This window comes from Hypomesus nipponensis, chromosome 28, assembly GCF_054491055.1.
Source record: "Hypomesus nipponensis isolate SF chromosome 28, ASM5449105v1, whole genome shotgun sequence".
Classification (NCBI taxonomy): domain Eukaryota; kingdom Metazoa; phylum Chordata; class Actinopteri; order Osmeriformes; family Osmeridae; genus Hypomesus; species Hypomesus nipponensis.
The window spans coordinates 11,507,801-11,532,500 of NC_140388.1; the positions used below are offsets into that span (position 1 = coordinate 11,507,801).

The window sequence follows — 24,700 nt, forward strand, 5'->3', positions numbered from 1 at the left end:
CCTGTCTGTCTCCTCCGCAGGTCAGCGTCGAGTGATTCTCTGGACCTGCTCTCTGGGAAGCTGACGACCATCCAGGACCTGGATGAGCTCACAAGGCTGGTGAGGATGCTCTTTCTCAAACCGTCCGCCACGCATGTAGTCTGCATGACCGTCAGGTCTGATGCTCGTGTGTGTGTGTGTGTGTGTGTGTGAGCAGCTCCGCGGGGCCAGCGAGTATGAGGAAAGGAAGCTGATCAGAGCAGCTATCCGTCGACTGCACGATGAGGAAGGTGAGTGTTACTTCACTGAAACTGTGCATACGCACACACACACACACACACACACACACACACACACACACACAGACAGACCAAGAGAACCATGCCTCTGCCAGGCTTTTGCTACTGTGTGTGGTGAGTGTGTGTCTCTGTGTGTGTCTCTGTGTGTGTGGTTAGTGATGGGGAATCAGATAGTGGATTCCTGTAATTCCTCAGCTCCCTGTCATCCAGCTCTCAGTCAGGAGGAGACATGACGAGGGGAGACTTGTGGTGTGTGTGTGTTCACACCCACACAGACAGACATGTAACACACCCATGTACGCAAACTGACACACACACCCAGCCACGCACAGAGACACACACACACACAGGCACACAGACACTCACTCACACACACACACAAACTCCTCAGGAGAGAAAAGCACAGTGTTTCTCTGTTCCTCTGCCACCTGATACTGAAGACGTTTCTGTCCTTTCTTTCACTGTATTGTTTGTTTGTCTGTGTGTGTGTGTGTTTGTGTATGTCTGTGTGTGTTTGTGTATGTCTGTCTGTGCGTCTTAGGGACTGGAGAGAAGGGGAGAACGGCTGGTCGATACCTGGAACAGGAGACCCGGCGGCCGCAAGGCACCCTGGGAGCTGCGGTGAGTAGGGAGGGAGGAGGAGGACTGAGGAGGGGATGGAGGGATGGATGAAGGGCTGGAGGGATGGATGAAGGACTGGGCTGATGGATGAAGGACTGGGCTGATGGATGAAGGACTGGGCTGATGGATGAAGGACTGGGCTGATGGATGAAGGACTGGGCTGATGGATGAAGGACTGGAGGGATGGATGAAGGACTGGGCTGATGGATGAAGGACTGGGCTGATGGATGAAGGACTGGAGGGATGGATGAAGGGCTGGAGGGATGGATGAAGGACTGGGCTGATGGATGAAGGACTGGGCTGATGGATGAAGGACTGGGCTGATGGATGAAGGACTGGGCTGATGGATGAAGGGCTGGGCTGATGGATGAAGGACTGGGCTGATGGATGAAGGACTGGAGGGATGGATGAAGGACTGGGCTGATGGATGAAGGGCTGGAGGGATGGATGAAGGGCTGGAGGGATGGATGACACAGAAAACAATGGGACGACAAGACTATCTCTGTCGTAAATAATAAAAGCAAAAAATGCCACCAAAATATATTAAATAAAACAATAAATATTGGATTAAAGTTAGTTTTAAAGGATAATGGTATTTCTCTCGCCACTCCCTTGCGTCAAATACATATTTTCACACTGGAAGGAGGGTATGTTGCAAGGTTCACGTCAACTTGCGTTTAACGAAAATAAACGCAGCCTCAGTTGTGGGTGTTGAGTATGTGTTTGCCCTGCGACAGTGACCCGTGAGGTTTCCTGCCACCGCAACGAAGAATGCAGAGAGCGCCAAGCCCCAGACATGTGACTGAGTCACACACACAGTGTCATCAGTATGTTCTTTACTGTGTCCCAAACACAAACCGCCTATCTCTGTTTCTCACACATGCACGCATTCAGTCTGGCAAACATGCAAAGACACACACTTAACCATGTGGCCGTGGCTGCCACGAAGCAAGGAATGTCTTGTTTTCTCCTCTGCTTACCTCTTGTGGCCTGGCTAACCCGGAGTGGAGGGAGATATGCTGGTCGTGGGGTGTTTGGGAAAGGCCGTAAATCCTGGTTTGAGTTCAGCCTGGACGGTCAGTTGTTTACACAAGCTGCCACTCTCACGCTCACAGGGTGAGAGGAAATTGAAACGTTTGCTAGTGTGGCTAAACAGGTCTGTGTGTGTGTGTGTGTGTGTGTGTGTGTGTGTGTGTGTGTGTGTGTGTGGGTATACAGCATGTAGACGTTTTGTGTATGAGGCTTAATGGGAGAAGGGATATTTTATCCCCCTTTATTTGCTTGGCCCCTATCCTCTCCTGCTCGAAGCGAAAGCGGAGACTTCCATTCAAACTCTGAACTCTGGTTAGGATAGTCCCCCTTGTGGCCGGATAAGCGTACTACCATGTCAACACCTTTTCTTTTCTCCGAGATGAAATCATTTGATTTTTTTTTCCTGTTAGTCTACAGACTGTCAGACCAGGCCCTGCCCTGCTGTCAGGTTGTGAACCTCCAGGTGACAGACGGCTGCATGTCAACAGAGCGGGGGGGGGGGGACGGTGGGGTGGGGGGGGGGGTGTTGAGGGGGGGTGGGGGGGGGGGTTGAGCTCTGTAGGATGACCTGGTTGTCACCGGCCGAGAGCCTAGATCTTATCTTGTCACCCAGGCTGTCACCTGATCGCTCTCTGTCTTCTGCAGCTGCTCTGACGAACGTCCTGCTGTCTGAAGAAAGGGTTTGTATAGAGGGAAGCGACGCTGGTTCACAACGGGTTGCGTGCGTCCTGCACCTTTTCAGATCTGGTTTCCTGAAACACTCAAACCTGTCTACCTCACTTCCTTTCTAGTAGGGGTGTGCTGGTGGGGGAGGGGGGGGGGGGGTCAGTCAGAGCCAATGCCAACAACAACAACATCAGCAGCAGTAAGGCAATCTCTTTGAGCTGCGCGCTATTGTTCCTGGACAGATGGGGGCCATAGATGGTTGTCTGTAACAGACACACATACACACACACACACACATACATATATACGTAGACACACATACACAGTATATACATATTGAAGAAATCTATGTCCGCTAACTACAGTCCCACTGTTTATAACATGGCAAAGTGTAGTGATATTCAACAGGAAATCACATTCAAATCAGGAACGTGTAATCATTCCCACACACCCATATAGCCAGACATCATGGCCAGTTTTTTTTATTATTGATGACTGCATTTATGATGAAAAATTTTAAATGTTGAGTTTTACTGAGGTAAAGTCTCCCAGCTGCCGGAGGGAGAAACACATTTTGGACACGTTCCTTCAAACTGTAATTATATATATATATGGGAAGAGGAATGTTGGCTTCGACAAACAACATTTGTGGTACAAAAATAAATCATTCTTTTTTAGGGTCGAGTGCGACCTATAAGTGCCCCGTGTTTCTTTGTGTCTAAAGAAACACGCCATTAAAGTCAGACTCTTGAAAACGACGCCCTGTCACAAGAAAGTAGAAAAGCGTGTGTGAAAAGTTAATGTGTCAACCAGGCGACCCGCTAACCTGCAGGAAAGGAGAGAGGAGGAGACTGAGAGGGAGGGAAGGGAAGTGGAGGGAGGGGCGTGTGTGTGTGTGAGGGAGTGTGGAGACTTAGGAGGATAGAGTAGACTGCGTCCTGACTTCTAAAGGGAAAGACAGACTAACCGGCAGCAGAGCGACGGAGGAGAGAAGGTAAACTATGCCTCCTTTCTGCACCTCCTGTCACAAAGTTCTTCTTCTGTGGTTCTCGGCTTTTGTGGCTCAACTTTTAACCTTTTTTTTTGGTCCACCACCATGCAGTTGAACTTTTACTCCTGGTCTTTGTGTAATTACTGTGAACTGGTATTGGGACACCTGTATCTTTTTCTCTGCCGGCGTGTGAGATTCATCCTCAGGGTTTAAACTTTAGAATTTTTTTAAAATCAATATTGACAGGACATTACTGTATTCGTCCATGAAATTGAATTTTGTTCATCAGAAAATGAAAGGCATGAAAAGTGTATATATGTTTGTGTGTCAGTGAGTGTGTGAGTTGTGTGTGTGTGTGTGTGTGTGCGTAGTGACGTGAGACACACCAGACATGCAGGAGTCTTGCGACAGTCTTGATTGTTCTTTAATCTGATCTCATCATAAACAGAGGCGTCAGTGACGAGCCTGAGAGAGCTAGCACGAGAGATAGCAGCAGGCGGGTCTCTCTAGAAGGACCGCGAGATAGAACCCTTCCACAACGGATAAGAGGCACAGATGAAAAGGGAGAGAGAATTAGACGAGGAGGTGAAGAGGAAGAGGACAACGAAGATGAAGGGAGGGAAAACGTACATTTCTTACAGTGTTTGCTTTGGATTGGTGTGCTGGGAGTGAAGAATGAGAGTGAGGTTTGCGGGCAGACTCTTGTGTGGTTTGCGTCTCTTCCACAAGCGCAGTGTAAAGAGGATTGCCACATCATTGCTGCTACTGTATTTCACTTATTTGGAGGTGGGCCCATGAGTGTGGTTCCCCAAACATTGCCATGCAGTAATGGAAAAAGCCTCTGTCAGGCTTTCCCCCATCTTCCAGACACACACACACACACACACACACACACACAGCCATGGATGAACCTGGTGGCCTGTGACCTCACCACTCGGGTGTGATGGATGTAGCTTCTGTGGAAAAGGGATCCGTCGGAGGACCAGGTAGCAGCTCCCTGGAGGAGCCTGGCCTGGCCGTGGGGGGGTGGAGGGGCTCTTGGTGCCGGCCGGGTCTGGTCCCACTGTCCTGCAGGGTGCAGAGGAGCCGGGCCTGGTCCCACTGTCCTGCAGGGTGCAGAGGAGCCGGGCCTGGTCCCACTGTCCTGCAGGGTGCAGAGGAGCCGGGCCTGGTCCCACTGTCCTGCAGGGTGCAGAGGAGCCGGGTCTGGTCCCACTGTCCTGCAGGGTGCAGAGGAGCCCAGAGGGCCCACGCCTGCTCTGTGGTCAGACCACAGGACAATTGTTGTTGTCTTTATTTGTGTTTTTTTTGTCTGGGCCCTGTTTATGGGGCAGAGCTTTCGCAACGGCATTCCTACCATACAAATAACTTCCCCAGCCTCGATGGTGTGACCCGCGTGAGGCCATGTCCTGCCACAGGAACCCAGCTCAGAGGCGCTGGGGCTAGGGGAGGCTGTAGAGGCCGGGGGAGGAGGACTGAGGCTGGGGCAGGAGGGCTGGAGAGGCTGGGGGGAGGAGGAGGGCTGTAGAGGCTGGGGGGAGGAGGAGGGCTGTAGAGGCCGGGGCAGGAGGGCTGTAGAGGCCGGGGCAGAAGGGCTGTAGAGGCCGGGGGAGGAGGACAGAGGCTGGGGCAGGAGGGCTGGAGAGGCTGGGGGGAGGAGGAGGGCTGTAGAGGCTGGGGGGAGGAGGAGGGCTGTAGAGGCCGGGGCAGAAGGGCTGTAGAGGCCGGGGCATTGGTGGAGGCTGCTGATCCCAGCAGGGGTCTGGCAGCAGGACACCGGAGACGCACTCTCCTCTTCTCTCCTTTTCTTTCTTTTTTCCTTCACCACTTCATCTTTCTCTTTCTCCTTGTGGTCCCCCTTGTCTGGGAGAAATATGCTCCCTGTGGTTTAGGAGGAACTGTGAAACCACCGTCTCCTGGCCTTGGTGGTGGGGAGGGGGAGAAAGGAGTTGTCTACTCTTTTGTTTACGGCTAAACTGTCTCATTATCTCTCAACCCCCAAACTTTTTCAGTCACTTTACTGTCTTTCTTTCTTTAGTGCTGACCACTAGTCCAGTCCTGTGGTGTTCAGCCCTGGTCCTCAGGGACCTGAATGTTCTAGATGGTTCCCTGCTCCAACACACCCTGGCCCGGGACAGTGAGACCGTTAATCAGCCTCTCTGTCCCACAAAGCCGCTCTAGGTGGTGAATGTCACGGTCAGCAAAGCACGACGATGATCCAATCACCCCCCCCCCCTCCCAGGTGTGCCTGAACGCTGCTCCAGCAGGCTCTCTGTTCGGCCTGGTCGCTCCAGGACCAATCGTCTCTCATCTGACAGGATCTCTTTTCACAAGGCAGCCATTTCCTATTGGAGGAGCTGACACCTTTATCAGCCCGCGGTGGATGATAATGTTGTTGACAAATCCTGCGCTGATAGGCTTAAGTGTGTGTGTGTGTGTGTGGTAGGGTGGTGCTAGTGTCGTTAAGAGGGGTTGTATGCAGTTTGTCAAGCGTGATGAGATTGCCTCGTGTTAACAGTTCCTGAGGTTGTGTACATGCATCAAACTGTGCCTCACTGATCCAGACGGCAGCCAGTCACTGTGGTTCCACTGGAGCTGGGTTAGTTTTACCTTGCTAAATAAGCAGAGCAAGAATTCCAATGAAAAAGGCCAATCGTTTTCCATATGGTACCACAGACTCGCCTGCACGTCAGTTTGGTTTGTGGGGCACCGGAGGTTTGAAAGAGGTCAGGGGAGTAGAATGTGTGTCGAAGTGTGTGTTGGGGGGGGGGGGGGGGGGGAGGGGTTGAGGGTTAGTCTGGAGTGGTGTGCGTGTGCGTGTGTGTGTGGAGGCCTTTGTGTTTACACAGCTGATCCTCCTGTAGTGTAGCCCAAGGTCAGGCACCAGAGCCCAGTAGCCATGGCAGTGTGGACTCTCTCTCTCCTTCTCTCCATCCCCACCTCTGCCGTTTCCTCACCATGTGTTCGAACCCTCTGTCTCTCTCTCTCTCTCTCTCTCTGTCTCTCTGTCTCTCTGTCTCTGTGTCTCTCTCTCTGTCTCTCTCTCTTGCCACAGTCCTGCCGTCTGACACCAGGGGCGCGTTCAACCGCAACAAAACGTAGTATTGAACCCGAAACAACGGTGTGTTGAGCGGCCTCGTCTATATACTGCTGGGTGAGGAGGGCAGGGAGAGGTCTGGAGATCTCCCTGGGTGAGGAGGAGAGGGAGGAGGCCCTAGGGCTGGAGATCTCCCTGGGTGAGGAGGAGAGGGAGGAGGCCCTAGGGCTGGAGATCTCCCTGGGTGGAAGGGCAGGGAGAGGCTTGTTATCTCAGCCGCCCAGACCCAACCGCATCAAGACTCTCCTGCTCTGAGGAGAGTGACCTCTGACCTCTACTCCAGGCTCGTCTGATCGACCCTCGACCTCCAGGTCTGCGTGCACCTGATGTTTTTACTGATCTGATCAGTCAGGGTGGGGTGGAGGGTCCGGTGTCTGCCTGGTTTAGCCCTGGTGGAACACAGGACAGGGACAGACACACTGTCCTGGGATATGTCAGAGCAGATTAGGCAAATTTAAACAAAGCTCAACATGGGTATCGCTGTCGTTTCAGTTTCTCCTGTACCTTTTTTTTATATGGCTTAAGTAGATGTAGGTGTGTTATGAAGACAGGTTGACTTGAGCCGGGTGTGTTTTCTGTTGCAGGACCCAGACAAAGACGGCTTTGGTGAACGAGAGAGATTTAGATCTCAGGTTCGAGAACACACCCAGCAGAGCAAAGATCTGCACAGGACAGGTAAGAATCTGACTCACGCACACACACACACAGACACACACACACTCAGTCACATTTGGGTCATCTACTTGCAGTCCACTCCAGGCAATTTTAACTGTGTTGTACTATGAGGTACATGTTTATAGGACAGTATTAGCTTTGACTTAAGACTCAGCTGTGAGTAAGCGTGACAGTTTGAGTAAGTGTGGACACTTCCACACGTCTAGGCTGACTGTAAACCCACACCTTTGACCCTTTCTAGGTAATTTCCCCTGAACTGCTTGTGAAAACAGCCCCCCAATAGGTTCATTCTGCTCTGGGGGACATTGAGAAGGTCAGGGTTTTTTTTTCGTGACTTGATTTGCAAGCTCTGAGACCGCCCAGTCTCAGTGCTAATGACTCGGGCTACTGTTGCCGCAGTTTAATTGACCTCTGTTAGCTTCCCCATAAATACAGCAGAATGAAAGCTCTGCTTTTACGTTTAATTTCCCTTCCCGAAACCTTGTGACTTTGTGTTAAGACACATTTACGCCTGTGTGCCCGCACACACACACACACACACCTACCTTGAAGGAAGCCTAACCTAGCAACATGGAGGTTAGCATTTAGAGGATAAACAAGTATAATTTGGTTATGGCCGGACAGATTTGAATATTACACTGAGAACAAATTCCAACACCAGGACTCTTCAGAAGTGACCTGTAGTCTGGTGAAAGTATTTTTATGCTATATATAGAATAAATACGTTTTTATATATACATCTGCTAAACCCACATCGAGGTTGACCTGAACTTGGCACGAACCCTGTGAGACCCTGGCTTGTTCAGTACGCTATAATTTGATGGTGGGACTTGGTCTGTCCTTGGCTAGAGGGCAGGGGGTGGGAAAGACCAGGAATATAACAGGTTCAAAAGAGAACACACACACACTCACACAACCAGAGTGATCCTGCTGTTTAGAGTCGAGCCCAGAGGTCTGTTTAAAGAGGGCAGAAAACACAGGTCTTTCCCTGCCTTCACCTCACTGTGCAATTAGGGTCAGGCCTGTTTCAGGACAGGCCTGATTCAGAACAGGACTGATTCAGGTCAGGACTGATTCAGAACAGGACTGATTCAGAACAGGACTGATTCAGAACAGGACTGATTCAGAACAGGACTGATTCAGGACAGGACTGATTCAGAACAGGACTGATTCAGGACAGGACTGATTCAGGACAGGACTGATTCAGAACAGGACTGATTCAGGTCAGGACTGATTCAGAACAGGACTGATTCAGAACAGGACTGATTCAGAACAGGACTGATTCAGGACAGGACTGATTCAGAACAGGACTGATTCAGAACAGGACTGATTCAGGACAGGACTGATTCAGGACAGGACTGATTCAGAACAGGACTGATTCAGGACAGGACTGATTCAGAACAGGACTGATTCAGAACAGGACTGATTCAGGACAGGACTGATTCAGGACAGGACTGATTCAGGACAGGACTGATTCAGCCGTTGGGAATCAACACTGAGACAGACACAGGAAGTAAGGAACCGACAGGATAGGGCAGGGGTGGGGGGAGGGGGTGGAGGCGACAGAGAGGAGGGGGTTGTCGCCTCAGCGGGCGGGACGGCGTTCCCGTGGAAAGATGAAAGGATACGGTTGAACTTGGACTGGGGGCTGGGGGGGGACAGAGGACAAAAAAACCAAATTGATCTCCCTGGCCAGAACAGATCAATAAGATGGGGCAGCCACACGGAGGCTTTGGGAAATACATGGTCTGGGGTCTTCAGTTTACCCCCTAGCCCACTCTGACAAGGCAGTGATTTAGGAAATGACCTGTTTGGTCCCCAGTCACACAAAAATGGAATGTGCTTCATCCCGACGGGGACCTGAAACAGTCACTCTGAACTGAACCCTCAAAAGAGCCCTTCACTGTGGTGGTGTTGATTTGCGTTTGTGTCTGGTGGACCGGGGGGAATGGAGGGGAGGGGGGGAATGGAGGGGAGGGGGGGAATGGAGGGGAGTGGACACTTTAGACTCTTGTGTGGTTATTTTCAAATCTCTCATTACCAAGTAGAACTGAGGGTTTTCCCAGAATGTTACGCCACACAAAGGACAACACCACCAAAGCAAGGGCACGTGAGTGATGTTCCCTATCTCTCTCTCTCTCTGTGTGTGTTTGTGTTGATTGCACACCAGCTGTGTGATTGTCATTCGGACAGCATTGCGTCACCATTAATTCCCAGTTCATCAACTGCTGGGTTGTTTGGTTGTGTTTGTGATTGTGCGTCATCGTGAAGCGCAGGTCATTTCTATAGAATAGAGTAGAACCCAGCGGCTCTACGGATCTATTGGCTTAATAGAAGATTCTGGAACGACCCCCCATTGACCCCCCAGGCATGCAGGGTTGAAGGAGAGGAGGCTGTGGTCGCCACGGAAACAACTGGGACTTTCCCTTCTTGATTTGCTTTGTAAATTACAGTGCTGTGTGTGTGTGTGTGTGTGTGTGTGTGTGTGTCTACACGTACGTGTGTGTGTGTCTGTGTATGACATACTGTAGACCAGCGATTCCCTACCTATGGGCCGGCGATGAATGAAAAAAAAAAAAAGAACAATTAATAAATATATTGAGAACAGATTTCCCTGGAGGCCTGAGGAAAGAAGCCCCCCCCCCCCCCCCCCCCTGCATATTACAGTCTGAAGCCCCCCCCCCCCCTGCATATTACAGTCTGAAGCCCCCCCCCCCCTGCATATTACAGTCTGAAGCCCCCCCCCCCCCCCCTGCATATTACAGTCTGAAGCCCCCCCCCCTGCATATTACAGTCTAAAGCCCCCCCCCCTGCATATTACAGTCTAAAGCCCCCCCCCCCTGCATATTACAGTCTGAAGCCCCCCCCCCCTGCATATTACAGTCTGAAGCCCCCCCCCCCCCCTGCATATTACAGTCTGAAGCCCCCCCCCCCCCCCCTGCATATTACAGTCTGGACATTTATAAAGTACAGTAGAGTTTAGTACAGTCCTCATCAAGGACTCGTCAATAATGCAAACCAATTTTTTTGGAAGAAATCGCTTATATTATCAACTTTTCAAAACTTAGGAGGAGGAGGAGGAGGGGGGAGGGGGAGGCAGAAAGAGTGGAGGGGGGGAGGAGGGGGAGGGGGGAGGGGGAGGCAGAAAGAGTGGAGGGGGGGGAGGGGGAGGAGGGGGAGGGGGGAGGGGGAGGCAGAAAGAGTGGGGGAGGGGGAGGAGGGGAGGGAGGGGCAGGAGGAGGGGGAGGGGGGAGGGGGAGGGGGAGGGGGAGGCAGAAAGAGTGGAGGAGGGGGAGGATGTTGGCATGTCAGGTTGTTTGGAGTGTGGTTTCCTGAGGTGAGGAGGAGGAATGGAGGAGTTTGGACACGGGGAGGGGAGGGGGAAGTAGTCCTGGTCTCGGTTTCACCCCCTCTGCCCCCCCCCCTCTTTGCCCCCAACCCCGACACTTCCTGCACTGGGCGACCACCTATGGTTCAGCTGATCGTCCCTGCTCACACACACACACACACACACACACACACGGATGCCTGCGCGCGTCAGAGGATACATGAGGCTGACCCAAAGGAAATGCCTACTACATCTTCTACATCTTGTGTGTATCCTCTGAGTTTCCTATATGTCCTACCCTAGCTCCTACACCCTAGTTAAGTTCCTACCCTAGCTCCTACACCCTAGTTAAGTTCCTACCCTAGCTCCTACACCCTAGTTAAGTTCCTACCCTAGCACCTACACCCTAGCTAAGTTCCTACCCTAGCTCCTACACCCTAGCTAAGTTCCTACCCTAGCTCCTACACCCTAGCTAAGTTTCTACCCTAGCTCCTACACCCTAGCTAAGTTTCTACCCAAGCTCCTACACCCTAGCTAAGTTTCTACCCTAGCTCCTACACCCTAGCTAAGTGCACAGTAAGTACACAGTGAACCAGGAAGTGAGTTGTGGTTCCAGAGAATGAGCGGGTGCCCACCGTAGGAGCTGCATGAGTTCCCCTCCAATCAGGCTGTGTTGTGTCCCTGCAGCAGGCTCCAACCCAGGCATGGTTCTAGTTCTGGACCCCCTGGGGATGGACGAGGGCCCGGGACCCCTGCTGGGCCGGCCGCAGCGCGACCCATCCACAGCTGAACCTGACATGGTCCTGACCCAACGCCAGAGATTGGACTCCGGGGGGGGCTCCACGGCCCCCAGGGCCCGGCTGGACTCTGGAGCCTCTGAGAGGAGCCTGGGGCTGGGCACGGCCTTCAGGGCCCGGCTGGACTCTGGAGCCTCTGAGAGGAGCCTGGGGCTGGGCTCCACGGCCCCAAGGGCCCGGCTGGACTCTGGAGCTTCGGACCGCAGCGTTGGCTCCCAGTCCCGGGTCAGACAGAGGCGTGACTCGGGGACCTCCGACTCCAGCCTGGGGCCCAGAACCCTCACGGACTCCGAGGTCTCCGGCCCGCTGTCACGGAAACGCTTTGACTCCGGGACGTCTGACCTGAGCGCGGGCGCGGCCCCTGAGGGGCTTGGCCAGGGAGAGGAGGCGGAAGTGGTCATGAGTTGCTCCTCCTCCAGCACGGACTCCGAAGCGGAGAGCACCAATCATCATCCAGATGGCCCCCCTGCCCAGCCCATCCCGGAGCCCAGCCTAGAGCAGCCTGATGGGGCAGCTCTGTCCAGGAGAGCCCCAGGCTCCCACAATGGCCTGCTCAACGGCAAGGAAAAAGTGGACATCCTACAACAGAAGGTACAGTATAAAAACATTTGAATACTTTTCCAACACTGGCTACTTACCCTATCGTCATTACAACTTTAACATTCAAACTCAGTAAATGAGTATGCCGTTGCACCACAAGGTGGGGTTGTCTAGCTGCAGTGTGTTATTTCACTTCGTACTTGGAATACCCGCTCTCAAAAAGGGCCCCTGACCACATTCCTCACTGACCCCCTGGTCCAGGCAGCACCTATAAACATCTCATGTTTTTCTGAGTGCGTGTCTGTGTGTTTACCGTGTTAAAATCTTGTTTGGCCTCCCGTTACTTGGCTACACCAACAAACACCAAAGACAGTCCCCCTAGGTCTCGTATCGGTTCTGCCAGGTTCTGTCAGAGACGTAGGGTTCTGGGTCGTATCATCCCTGGAGAACCAGCACAACCCGACCCAAACGAACAGCACCCTGCCCCAAAGCCAGGAGATGGCTGACGACCTCACAAAGGAAACGCGTGGTTGCCGTGACGGCACGTCATCAACGTCATGGATGTGTTTCCCGACACCGGCCTCAAGGTTTTTCCAGAAGCTTCCAGAGAACACGAAGAGGACTCTGCTCTTCTGACACTACTGTAAACATGCCAGGGCCTAAAAAGAAACAGGGTTCCAAGACACGAGTCCTAACACTGTGTGTGTGTGTGTGTGTGTGTTCCTGTCACTGTGGCCCCTCAACCCCAGAGTTCGCCGTGACGTTTACAGATCAACTCAGCTTCATCATCTGAGACTATCCGGCTGTTGTTTTCCTTGTCCTTGACTGTATTTCACATCCGTTAATCTACAGTCCGGATGTACACGTATATGGGCTTCTTTGTAATAAATGTTTTTATTATTATTATTTTTACTATTATTATTTAATTGTCTGCTCTTTTCTCTCTTTTTGCTGTTATCTCTGTGTCTCTCTTTCTATCTCACTCTTTCTCTCTATCTCTCTGTCTCTCCTTCCTCTCATTAGGTCTTGCTAAGCAGAGAGCCTGCGTTTGCACCCCTGGGCAAAGTAAAAGATTCCGGTAAGCACCCAAAGTACAGAAAACGCACACTCACTGCCAGACACACAAAACACACACTCACTGCCAGACACACAACCTCGCATTCATCCTGGTGGCACAGAGAGCAGCAGCTTGAGGGTGTTGAGAGTCTCTGGTGAGGAGCCGGGAGGACTGCGTCGCTAGCTCCTGAGTTATGGCTCCCCCCGCTGGGATGGGATGGCTAACCCTAGCACCCTGCCCCCGTCCTAGCGCCATGGCTTCCATCAGGCGTTGTGGCGGGAGGGAAGGCATGACCGTATAGGGTCAGGGCTGTGGGGTGGAGCACAGGAAACACAGCCGGAGCGCAGGATGCAACCCCTTTAGGAAAGATAGTCCCCAGTCTCTTCCCATGTAAACACTTAGCCGTGTAAAACACTTAACATCTAAGGAAGATAGATTTATAGAAGAGTCGTTTTTTTCTTCTTCTCTGTCTCTCTCTGTCTCTGTCTCTCTCTCTCCTCTCTCTGTCTCTGTCTCTCTCTCTCCTGTCTCTGTCTCTCTCTCCTCTTTCTCTCCTCTCTCTCTCTCTCCTCTCTCTCTCTGTCTCTTTCTGTCTCTCTCTGTCTCTCTCTCTCTCTCTGTCTCTCTCTGTCTCTTTCTGTCTCTCTCTCTCTCTCTGTCTCTCTCTGTCTCTGTCTCTCTCTCTCTGTCTCTTTCTGTCTCTTTCTGTCTCTCTCTGTCTCTCTCTGTCTCTCTCTGTCTCTCTCTGTCTCTCTGTCTCTGTCTCTCTCTCTCTCTCTCTCTCTCTCTCTCTCTCTCTCTCTCTGTCTCTCCATTTGTTCTTTCCCCTCTGGCTGGATCATGAACCTCTGTTGTTACTCTATCTCTGTCCTCCCTCCCTTCCTTTACTCCCTCAGTGAGTATGAGATGAGTGACCGAAGATTAGCAGGGCAAATCACCTCAAGGTGCTCAAGATCTGACCCCCTGTCACCTCTGAGAGAGAGGGGGAGAGGGAGAGGGAGAGAGAGAGGGAGAGGGAGAGAGAGAGACTGTCTGCTCGTTACTACGGCAACAAGGAGTGAGAGATGGAAGGAGGGAGGGAAGGGAATTCTAGAAAAAGGAGGCAGGAGCACGAGAGAGGGAGAGTCAGGGGGGGGGGGGAGGGCTTTGTAGAGAGCTGTGAGAGGAGGAGACTTGGAGAAGAGTAAGACTTCTTCTGAGTTGAGTGGATTTGCTGTGTGTTGCCCCCGGAGACAGTGTTCCAGCGGTGGTGAAGGGTTAGCGAAGAGAGCAGGTCTGTCTCTGTGTTCGCACACTCGCCGTGTCCCATCTGGGTTCTGTTCTGTCGGTTAATCGAGTGTTCTGCTCGCACGCCCGCAGCGCCAGAGAAGAGAGAGACGCCATCGGCCCCGTTCAGCCGCGCCAACTCCGTGCGGGACAGGGTGCGCAAGTTCACAGAGCCAGGCCCCGCCCCCGGCCCCGCCCCCGGCCCGAGTGTCTCACTGCTGAAGAGGGGCTCTCTGAGGAACGGAGCCCCCCTCCTCCAGCCAGCCACAGCTCCCTGGCAAGAGCCCAGTTCTTCGAGGGCCCCTCGGCGGGAACACCCCAGTCGACCGGAACCACTGCTGCGCCCCTCAGCACCCCTGCAGACCGGCCCGGGAGACCCCGCCTCGGATCCTCCTCTGAGAGCCAACGGCCGGGTTCCTCTTGGCCGCGGGGCGTGGCCACCCAACCCCAGTCCTCGGCTGACCAATCGCGGAGCGGCGTGGGCGGGGCCAGGCAGACGGCTGAAAAGTTGAGGCACGCCTCCGGCGAGGCAGAGCAGACCCCAGGGAGAACAGCTGTGACGAGGGACAGCCAGGCAGCGTCCGACCCCGACATGAAGACCTTCCTCACCATCGAGATCAAGGATGGCCGCACCTCCTCTTCCTCCAGGGGGGGAATGGCCCCCATGGCCCCCCGCCTCACCACCAACACTGTGGGACAGAGAGCAGGTAGGAGAGCAGGCATCCACACACACAAACACACACAACACTTGTGTCCGTGGCGATGAAGCTGAGTTTTTCAAATGGAGATGTTTTCCTGCTTGGTGCTGGAGTTTCTGAAATGATTATGCTGAAGCTTAGTGCCAAAGCCAGCTCAGCTAACTAGCCTTGGTGTGTGTGTGTGTACGTACAGAGGCGATGTAACTATGCCAAGACCAGGGCGGGGGGGGGGGGGCGGGCGGTGGTTTAGATATGTATCCTCTGTCCTAACCCCTCTCCAGAGTCTCGTCACACTGGGTTCCCTGTTGATGTCAGAGACGAGAGGCGCCACGCGAACCCAGCCACAAAACACTGACTCTGATCCTGACCCGGGTCAGTCCAGGCCAGGCGGGGGCACTGGGACTGGTGGGAGGAGAGACAGAGAGAGAGAGAGAGAGAGAGAGAGAGAGAGAGAGAGAGAGAGAGAGAGAGAGAGAGAGAGAGAGAGAGAGAGAGAGAGAGAGAGAGAGAGAGAGAGAGAGAGAGAGAGAGAGAGAGAGAGAGAGAGAGAGAGAGAGAGAGAGAGAGAGAGAGAGAGAGAGAGAGAGAGAGAGAGAGAGAGAGAGAGAGAGAGAGAGAGAGAGAGAGAGAGAGAGAGAGAGAGAGAGAGAGAGAGAGAGAGAGAGAGAGAGAGAGAGAGAGAGAGAGAGAGAGAGAGAGAGAGAGAGAGAGAGAGAGGTAGAGAGAGAGAGGTAGAGAGGTAGAGAGGTAGAGAGGTAGAGAGGTAGAGAGGTAGAGAGGTAGAGAGGTAGAGAGAAGGGTGGAGAGGTAGAGAGAGAGAGAGGGAGAGAACTGGATAAGACAGCATAGTGGCTGAGCCGTCCTACTGGGCCAGGCTGTAGGGGTGTAGAGGAGGTCGAGGCCAGTAGGTTGGGAACAGAGACGCTGAACAATGAGCGGGTTGTGTGGTGTTCTCGCAGCACAATGCTGCCTCTCCACGGCATTCCTGCGGAGTCAGACTATGGACTGACCGGCCTGTGCACTCACCCGGGCCCAGTCTATGAAGTTATACGGCAGTCAGGAGAAACGGTGGCCTGTTTACCGCCTCTTAACTGTACTCACGAGCCACACACACACACACACACACACACACTCTCCAGCTTGTCCTCGTCTGTATGTACAGAACTGTGTGTTTGTTAGGAGGTGTGTGTGTGAGGAGTTTGTCCCAGAAGCAGCTCTGTCACAGCTGCTGTGGAGATCTATCCAAACAACCAGGCTTGTGTTCAAAACCTTTCCCAGCAACCGGGACCTCCAACCCAAACAGTTTATTTAAGACCGTGCCTGAAACGGGCTTGTCAGAGCACCCAGTGGGTCTCTTACACCCCCCCCCCCCCCCCCCCCCCCCCCCCGGACAGCCCCACTGAGCTTCTTCCAGAAGGCCCGGTTTGTCTCTGCTAAGCCCAGTTGGCTGCGATGGCCGTGAACTCCTTTTTTGGGTGCTAACCATGTGTGTGTGGGTGACTGAAGACAGGCTTTGGAAAATCACCCTCAGCACCACCTAACAGTTTTTCGAAGTCTGCATCACGCCTGTTCTGTAGCTGTGGACATTAAAGTGTGACAGTTAAGTCTCCAAAAAGGGTATATGTGTGTATGTGGAGAGGGATGAACAGGAATGTTTACGTTAGCTGTGCTGCGGTGCCCGTGTTGGTGACTCAAACCTCTGGGTTTACGACAGCTTGGCAGCGTAAGTGACCTGAGAAGTGTTCACCCCCAGCTCTCTGCGTTGCGCCGTGTTCTCTCACACACGCTCTGAGGATTTGTGTCTGTTTAACTCACAGATATTTATGGGTAAACACTGCCTAAACAGTGCAGGAGCTCTGCTTGAGTACACAATGTGCACACCGTGTGTTTTACAGGCCTTGTTGATGTTTGTGTCTCCAGAGTTGACCCTGGGCCTGAGAGCGTCGCCCTTCAAGATCTCCTCCTCCTCCTCCAGCCTCACGACAGGATCCTCCTTCAAGGTACATCTGACCTTTTTATTCTTTTTGCAGATGCTTTTATCCAAAGACAAATGCCAATGGTGCACATGGAGAGCACAGTTGGGCTTCAGGAACCAGGAGTGCTGAGTTCTGTCAGTATTTCGTTGGGCAGAGACAAGAAACTGTCGGTATTTACCAGGCAAAGTGCACAGTAACCACATCTCAGCTACCAGGCACGACAATTATACTGTTAACTCAACAGGCTACAGTGTAACAAAGTGTCTTATCAGGTAAGATTTAGTTCCAGAACCTTTAAACCCCTCAGCGAGTACAAGTTGTGTGATCTGGAGCTGAATTCCTGTCAACTCTCGATTCGAACAAGTGGATTTTGGTGGAATTCTTTACGTTTTGTTTTCATAAAGGTCACTTAGTTCAAGTGTCGTGGAAGTGTAATGAAAAGGAGAGAGGGGGGAGGGATAGAGGACAAGCAAGGAGGGTGTTTATGAAATACAAAGTTGGTAGCCGGTCACATTTGTCCTTGTAGGGTATGAGATGAGGTGAGGGAGGGGAGGGGCTTCTGGCTCTCTGCGTTCCTCTGCGTTCCCTCTGAGCGTTCCTCTGCGTTCCCTCTGAGCGTTCCTCTGCGTTCCCTCTGAGCGTTCCTCTGCGTTCCCTCTGAGCGTTCCTCTGCGTTCCCTCTGAGTGTTCCTCTGCGTTCCCTCTGAGCGTTCCTCTGCGTTCCCTCTGAGCGTTCCTCTGCGTTCCCTCTGAGCGTTCCTCTGCGTTCCCTCTGAGTGTTCCTCTGCGTTCCCTCTGAGCGTTCCTCTGCGTTCCCTCTGAGTGTTCCTCTGCGTTCCCTCTGAGCGTTCCTCTTCGTGTCTGGAAGGACTCCTCACTCCCACCTGTCACCCTGGAGCCGCTCGCCTCCACGTCTCCAGGCTCCGCACACCTTCCTGCAGTGCAAGCCTCCCTTCATCCCTCCTTCACCACCGCCCCCCTTCATCATTCGTTCATCACTTCCTCTCAGGGGACTCCAGAGTATCCGCCCCTTCCCTGGTTCTCAAGCCGTGATTGGTGGTCAGATGCTGAATGCTGTTTTGTGATGATATCTAGTCAGGCAATCTAGTAGAGTTGTTGACCCTTGCCACACACCCCCCACCCAGGCCCTAGAGTGCTGTGGGGGAGGGGGGGGGGCTTGTACACTAACATCCATTTGCCAGGAGTGTTGAGGGGGGTGGGGGGGTTGAGGTGGAGCGTTGGGTCATCTTGTTTACTCTTTAATGGTCTCGTCCTCCACCCCCATGCAGAGGGAAGCAGTAATCTGGTTAAGGGGATCAGGGGGCCGGTTGATCAGGGCTGGGCGGAGGGAGCGGTCTGGGGGGAGGGCTTGGGCTCGGGCATGGGGGGATTTAAGGTGTGCCCTTAGACTGTCTTAACTAGTTAGGCCTAGCGTGAGACGCATACACACGCGCTCTCTCTCTCTCTCTCTCTCTCTCTCTCTCTCTCTCTCTCTCTCTCTCTCTCTCTCTCTCTCTCTCTCTCTCTCTCTCTCTCTCTCTCTCTCTCTCTCTCTCTCTCTCTCTGTCTCTCTGTCTCTCTCTCTCTCTCTCTCTCTCTCTCTCTCTCTCTCTCTCTCTCTCTCTCTCTGTCTCTCTGTCTCTCTGTCTCTCTCTCTCTCTCTCTCTCTCTCTCTCTCTCTCTCTCTCTCTCTCTCTCTCTCTCACACACACACACAGATTAAGACACAGATAAGAGCTGACAGTTACGGTTAAATAGAGAGCGAGTTTATCCACGTTTCATCAGAAGATGTTTGACTGCTTGACTGACTGACTCTCGCCAGGACAACCAGGTACTGTACACGTCGACGCTACTCTTACGGTGTTTGCTGGTGGCATAGTGTACTTTTAGCTGTTTTAGCTTTGTGACTAAATCTGTAAAATGTTTGTTGGTTCAAGTTGTTTCTCTGACCAGTCCTGACATTGCTTAGGATATAGCATGGTGAACACACCAGTCATCTGAGCTTTAACTTGGCATCCTGTCCACTGTCATAGCAGTCAGGAGAAAGGACTGAACCTTATAAACGTAACATTTTGCCAGTGTGTGGTGGTCTGCAAGAGCCTGCTATAATCACATGCTGCTTTAGCACCTCAGGTCTGCACCTGGGCGCCACAGTGATTCAAAACAAACATTTTTGTACTGCGCTGGCACCCGCATTGACTTGTTTTGAGCATAAGCAAGCGCAGAACTAGTATTTTTACGCTTACATTTGATGAATTTGTGGATGTTTGCAGTGTGAGAGACTGAGATGGGGAGAAAACCTCTCTCCCTCCCTCCCCCCCTCTCCTCTCTCTCTCCCTCCCCCCTCTCCTATCCCTCCCCCTCCTTCCCCCCTCTCCTCTCCCTCTCTCTCTCCCTCCCCCGTCGCCCTCTCCCTCTCCCCTCCGTCTTCCTTCTCCCCCTCTCCCCCCCCCCCTCCCCCTCCTACATCTCCCTCATTAACCAGGCCATGGAAATAGCCTGGCTTATGAGATTGTGAAAAGGTTTGCTGGCAGACGTATCACTCCAGGTTAGCATCAACCAGGAGAGGGCGAGTCTGGGGCCAGAGAGGACGCCACCTCCTGGTCGCTCAGGGGAGATCAGGGGAGTGTGAAAGTTAGTTTAGGGGTGTGTGTGGTGGGTGGGGGGCTATATATGGGGCGAGCTGTTCAACAACAGTAACTGTGAGAGCTCCGGGAAAAAAAACGTCCCTTGTTTGGGATGGTGACGTAATCCGAGATGAGAGATAGTGGATTTAACTGAGTTCTTAAGAGTTCTTTTAATCAGTTTTTATTGCTGTTGGTTGGCGGAGCGAGCAGAATCTCTCAGATCTGCCGGGGTGGTCTCCAGCCTCTCGGGTGGTCCTGGTTCCCCCGGTTCTTATCAGCGCTCTCCTCCCTGTGACCCGTTAAGGACGCGCCGCTAAGGAGAGCCACACAGTTTGGGATCCAGGCAGAATAGAGGGCTGGTGTGGTTGTGACACACGCACGCACACACACTCTCAGATATTGTAGGTACAGATATGTTGGTGTTGCATATGTGACTGGAATCCTTTTGATGCATGCGTGTCGAGTGAAGGTAGTTCAAACAGACGGCTTGTTCCTCACGGAAGATAAATCACAGAAAGGGGCCAATCAGGAGAGGGCGAGGAGAGACAGACAGAGGGGTGGAACGAGGAAGGAGAGAACAAGAGAGAGGCGCTGAGTCCTCAGGGGGTCAGCTTGATTGATAAGTGTGTGTGTGTGTGTGTGTGTGTGACAGTAGGCTGAGACGTGCTGCCTCAGGGTTATGGATGCCCGTTCCGACCCTGGTCTGGTCTGACCACAGCTGTGCCCACCTGTTTGCCTCACGTCCATTCTGTCCACTGCTTCTCTGCCCTGGGCATGAATCACATCTCTCAGAGTCCGGGGTGCAGGAGAGGGCGGGCGATGACAGCCAGCCAGGGGCCTCCGGCTGAGCCCACCAGGGGGCCCTGTTCTCTGGCTCTGACCCCCTGACGGGCACCCAGGCTGGGTGGACCTGCTACAGGGCCCCAGGACCTCCCCAGCCTGCAGAGACACGGGGTGCCGCTGCTGCCATCTGGTCTGGTGCCTCTGAGAAGGGGCTCTGGACAGGAAGTGGACTGTTGGTTTGGACGCCATGTGACCAAGTGGTGTTTTTTGGGAGTGAAACCCATCCGACACACTGGTGTTACGGGTCCTTTTCATCCGCAAGGAAATGCCCGGCCTCTGTTTACCTGTTTTTGTTTTTATCTCTGTGTGTTTATGACCAGCTAGATGTTCCCTTAAGTGCATTTATCCATGACAGGTGTGTCTGTTTGGAGAGAGAGCGGGGGGGGGGGGGGTGTCGGTCTGAAAGCCCTGTCTCATTGTTGCCATGTCCAGGAACAAGCTTCTGGGATATTCTTAGCAACACTCTTGTAAATAGTTGAAGAGGCCTCCTAGTTGCCAAGCGCATCGTCACTTGTCTGATACGGACGCAATTAATGTCCCTTTGAGTCAAACAGCTGCTTTAGATTCACACTAAAACCACCGACACACATGCTATTAGAAATCTACATGTACGTATATTTGTACTATGTAGAATGTGTCTCTCTGTTTCGTGCAATGTGCACTGTGCAAAAAAGACTATCTGTAATATCTGTTTGAAAGGAATGCCAGTTTCATTCGCATTGTTGCGTGAACAATCCCATACGGAACATACTTTAAAATGTTATCCATTTAGCATACACTTTGATCCAAAACAACATACTTGTAGTGCAGCTACTACAGTATGTCCAGCTGATAGGAACAGTGTCCCAGTGCTTATCGCTACAGCACCTGTACGCTGACCCTGGTCAGCGCTGCGCGGCCTTCTGTACACACACGGCGTGCCACACATCTCAGAGCCTCCAGCCTGACGCACCGAGCTCTCAGGGCACGTCAGTGAGGAGCAGCTGGCCCGCTCTCCTCTGGACTGACGCGGTGTGGGGATGCATGCACAGCCAGGCCAGGGATCAACGCTCCCTTCCAGGAACCCTGTGCCAGGGTTAGGTTGGACCAGGACCAGGGTGAGCCAGGACCAGGACCAGGGTGGACCAGGGTCAGAGATCCAGAGCCCAGCTCCCCCTCGTAGCAGAGATATACTGGAGCTGGAGGGACTCTCTCCAGTGCCTTCTCTACAGTCGGTTCTCTGTGTGTCCCTCCGCGATCTCTCCTGCAACCCCCAACCTTTCAACTGCTCTCTCTCTCAGGCAGGTGTGACGGTCTGCACTTTGAAACGCTTTTAGGGCAGTAGAACTCCGTTTTCCAGCTCCTGCACCCGGCCCGGAGCTCCATCCTAAGACCCAGTCGCCTGCCAATCGAGGTGTGAAGGACAAGCTCTAAATAAAAGGGGGAGTTGAAAGAGTTTGGTGGGCAGGGGGGGGGGTGGGAGGGGGGAATTGAATTGTTGCCACCAGCACCCCCCCTCCGCCTCAGTCCCTGCCTGGCTCAGTGGAATAATGGCAGGGCCAGTGATAAATAGACTCGTCCACGGCACCTGAAAAAAAAGGGGGTCGGGGGCCTCCGCTGCCTTGGAAACGGAATTCCGTGCATGCTCATTGGCTGTCACGGCTGGGACACTGAAGAGGGCAGATTTGTTGAGAGTGTATAAAGAGCGAGTGTTGCTCCGGACCGCGTCCCCAAAGAGGCACAGCCACCGTCCTGCTCTCCTCTCACAAACCGCTTCCGGGAGGCGGGGGAGGGGTTCTCCCAGTTCCCACAGCGCCTGATCCAGTTCTCCTCTAAACTCCTGGATCCTGATTGGGAGGAAACAGGAAGTGAGGCGGCCGTACTTGCGGGGTGACAGAGGACTGTTAAGACGTCAGCGGCGACGCTAGCAGCCATGCCTGGAGTCCATCTGGACTTCCTCCCGACCTCCGAGCCACCGGGGGCGCTGTCCAGGCCAGACAGCCCGTGTGCCGACGCTGGTCTGGAAGAGGCAATCGGAGACCTGCTGGCCCGGGGCGAGCAGGAGGAAGTGGAGGAACACGAGGAGGAGGAGGAGGGAGGGGTGTGCGGGCTGGAGCAGAGACTGCGCTGCGCGGTGGGGGAGATCCACACCGACATGCAGGCCTTCGGGAAGCGGGTTAACGCCAGGCTGGAGGAGGCCTCAGCGCGGGTGGCCCCCCTGGCCTCCGCCCTGGCCGGCCTCCAGGAGGAGAACCTGAGGCTGAGGATCCAGCAGGAGAGGCTGGCTCGGCAGGTGGAAGCCCTGTGCCTGGCCCTGGGGCTCCCTGAGCCAGTGGCTCCTCCACCGCTCCCTCAGGACACCCCCTCCGGCGCCCCGCTCCACCCAGACCCCCGCCCCCGGGACGCAGAGGGGACGCCCGGAGCAGAGTGGGGGCCGGAGCCCACGACGACCCCCGAGGCTCCTCGAGAGCCAGAGACGAAGACCGTCGCCGTGCCCCACCCCCCCACCATCGCCACGCGGCGCTCCTCCTCCACCTCCTCCCTGTTGGGGGTCGTCTCCCGCAGCAACAGCCTGGTACCGCTCAACCTTCCTGACATGATGCCTATCCCTCCTAACCTACCCGTTAGTCCTCGAGTCTCTAATCAGAGCAGCTTTCATCTGTCACGTCCCTTTAATGTGGAATATGACCCTTTTAATATGGTGTGGCCATCTGAGGTTTTGATTGGACCCTGGTTTTGTTTATGGGAGTGATTGACCAGCTTACCTGTGTGTTTAGTTTTCCTTCATAGGCGGGGTTTATCTCTGGGCTGTTGGACCAGAAAGAGCCTTGTGGTTGGGTTGCCAGGTATGCAGTATTAACCTTCCTGTCAGGCATGCGTGCAGTTCTGTCCTCTCACGCTCTAACCGGAGGATCAAATGTTCCAACAGCAAAAGTTTTCATCTATTGTTATCCCACATCATCCCCTCTCCTCCCGGATCAGAGCCCGACCCCCTCGCTCGCCCCTCGCTCTCCCCTCGCTCTCCCCTCTCTCTCCTTCCCCTGCTGGCCTCCAGTTCTCAGTGACTTTTTTTTGTTTCTGTTTTTGTGTGACAGAATCAGAGTGTGGGTTTCAATATTTTAATTCCCAGCGTTACTGGGCCTCTGGCAGTGCTGTTAGTGTGTGTGTGTGAGAGAATGTGTGTCTGTCGGGGAAAGGGACACACTTCCTGCTGTGGGAGGAAGTGACTTGTTTGTCAGCAAGCCTGAAATCTCCATTACATTCCTCTTCAAAAAGCTCCCAACTGTTGCGTCTGGCTGCTAGACAGTTTGTTTTTAAAGACTCGAACACAGACAGTCTGGAAGTCTCAGAACATGAGTGTGTTCAGCTCAGTGGTCCAGTATTTCACTGCAGACCGAGAAGGTTTAAATCCCCCCCCCACACCGCCACCACATGCGTGTCTTTGAATGAAAGCGTCTTCTTAATGAACACATCATGGAACAGTCTGGAAGGGTGAGGGCTTTGAGGGGCCGCTCCTGCCAGGGGCAGCCAGTGCTGAACAGAGGGTGCTGTATTGCAGGGAAAGTGGGTCAGCTGTGTGTTGTGACTGACTGCAGAGAGCAGAACCAATGAGCTGCCTGCTGAAGAGACTCTTATCATCATGAACCAATGATCTGCCTGCTAAAGAGACTCTTATCATCATGCCCTCTGTCTCTCTCTAACAACTAGACAGCTTGATGCCACAGCAGATAGAACCAACACTTACGGCTCTCTCACACACACACACACACACACACACAGGCTACACACACACACACCCACATACAGGCTACACACACTAGTTAGAGGGTGAGAGACATATCTCTGATCAAACACACACACACACACACACAGTCAATACATGACTAGTCAGGGGTGGACTAGCAAATGAAACATGACAGTAGGCGATTGACATGGCTAAACTCTGTCATCTGTTTAATGCGCGGTCGAAATGACAGGCTTTGCACCTCTGATACGAAGCACGCTGCGTTTGGGAAGGTTGCGCAGGGGGGTGAGGGTTGCCAGGCCGGTGGAGAGTCGTTGCGATGGCGGCCAGGCTGCCAGGACAGGGCAGAGCAGGGGCTCTGTGTGGGAGCGTTGATGACATTTTGAGGGATATCTGGCAGGTATGTGTGGCTTTGCCTTCTGTTGTCCTGCTGGACAGAAGGACAGAATCGTCAGTCAGCGGCTGACGCTGTCTGTCAGCCTCG

The 24,700-nt window shown here is 53.4% G+C and overlaps 1 protein-coding gene across 1 annotated transcript in view; it reads left to right on the plus strand.

The window, feature by feature from the left end:
- Nucleotides 1-24,700, plus strand: part of smtnb (smoothelin b) — a 53,000-nt gene that overhangs the window by 18,204 nt on the left and 10,096 nt on the right. The window contains 9 exon segments of the mRNA XM_084695131.1: nucleotides 21-99; nucleotides 197-269; nucleotides 820-899; nucleotides 7,270-7,360; nucleotides 11,379-12,004; nucleotides 12,007-12,076; nucleotides 13,049-13,103; nucleotides 14,442-15,055; nucleotides 16,967-17,046. Of these exon segments, the coding sequence (XP_084551257.1) occupies nucleotides 21-99; nucleotides 197-269; nucleotides 820-899; nucleotides 7,270-7,360; nucleotides 11,379-12,004; nucleotides 12,007-12,076; nucleotides 13,049-13,103; nucleotides 14,442-15,055; nucleotides 16,967-17,046 (1,768 nt within the window).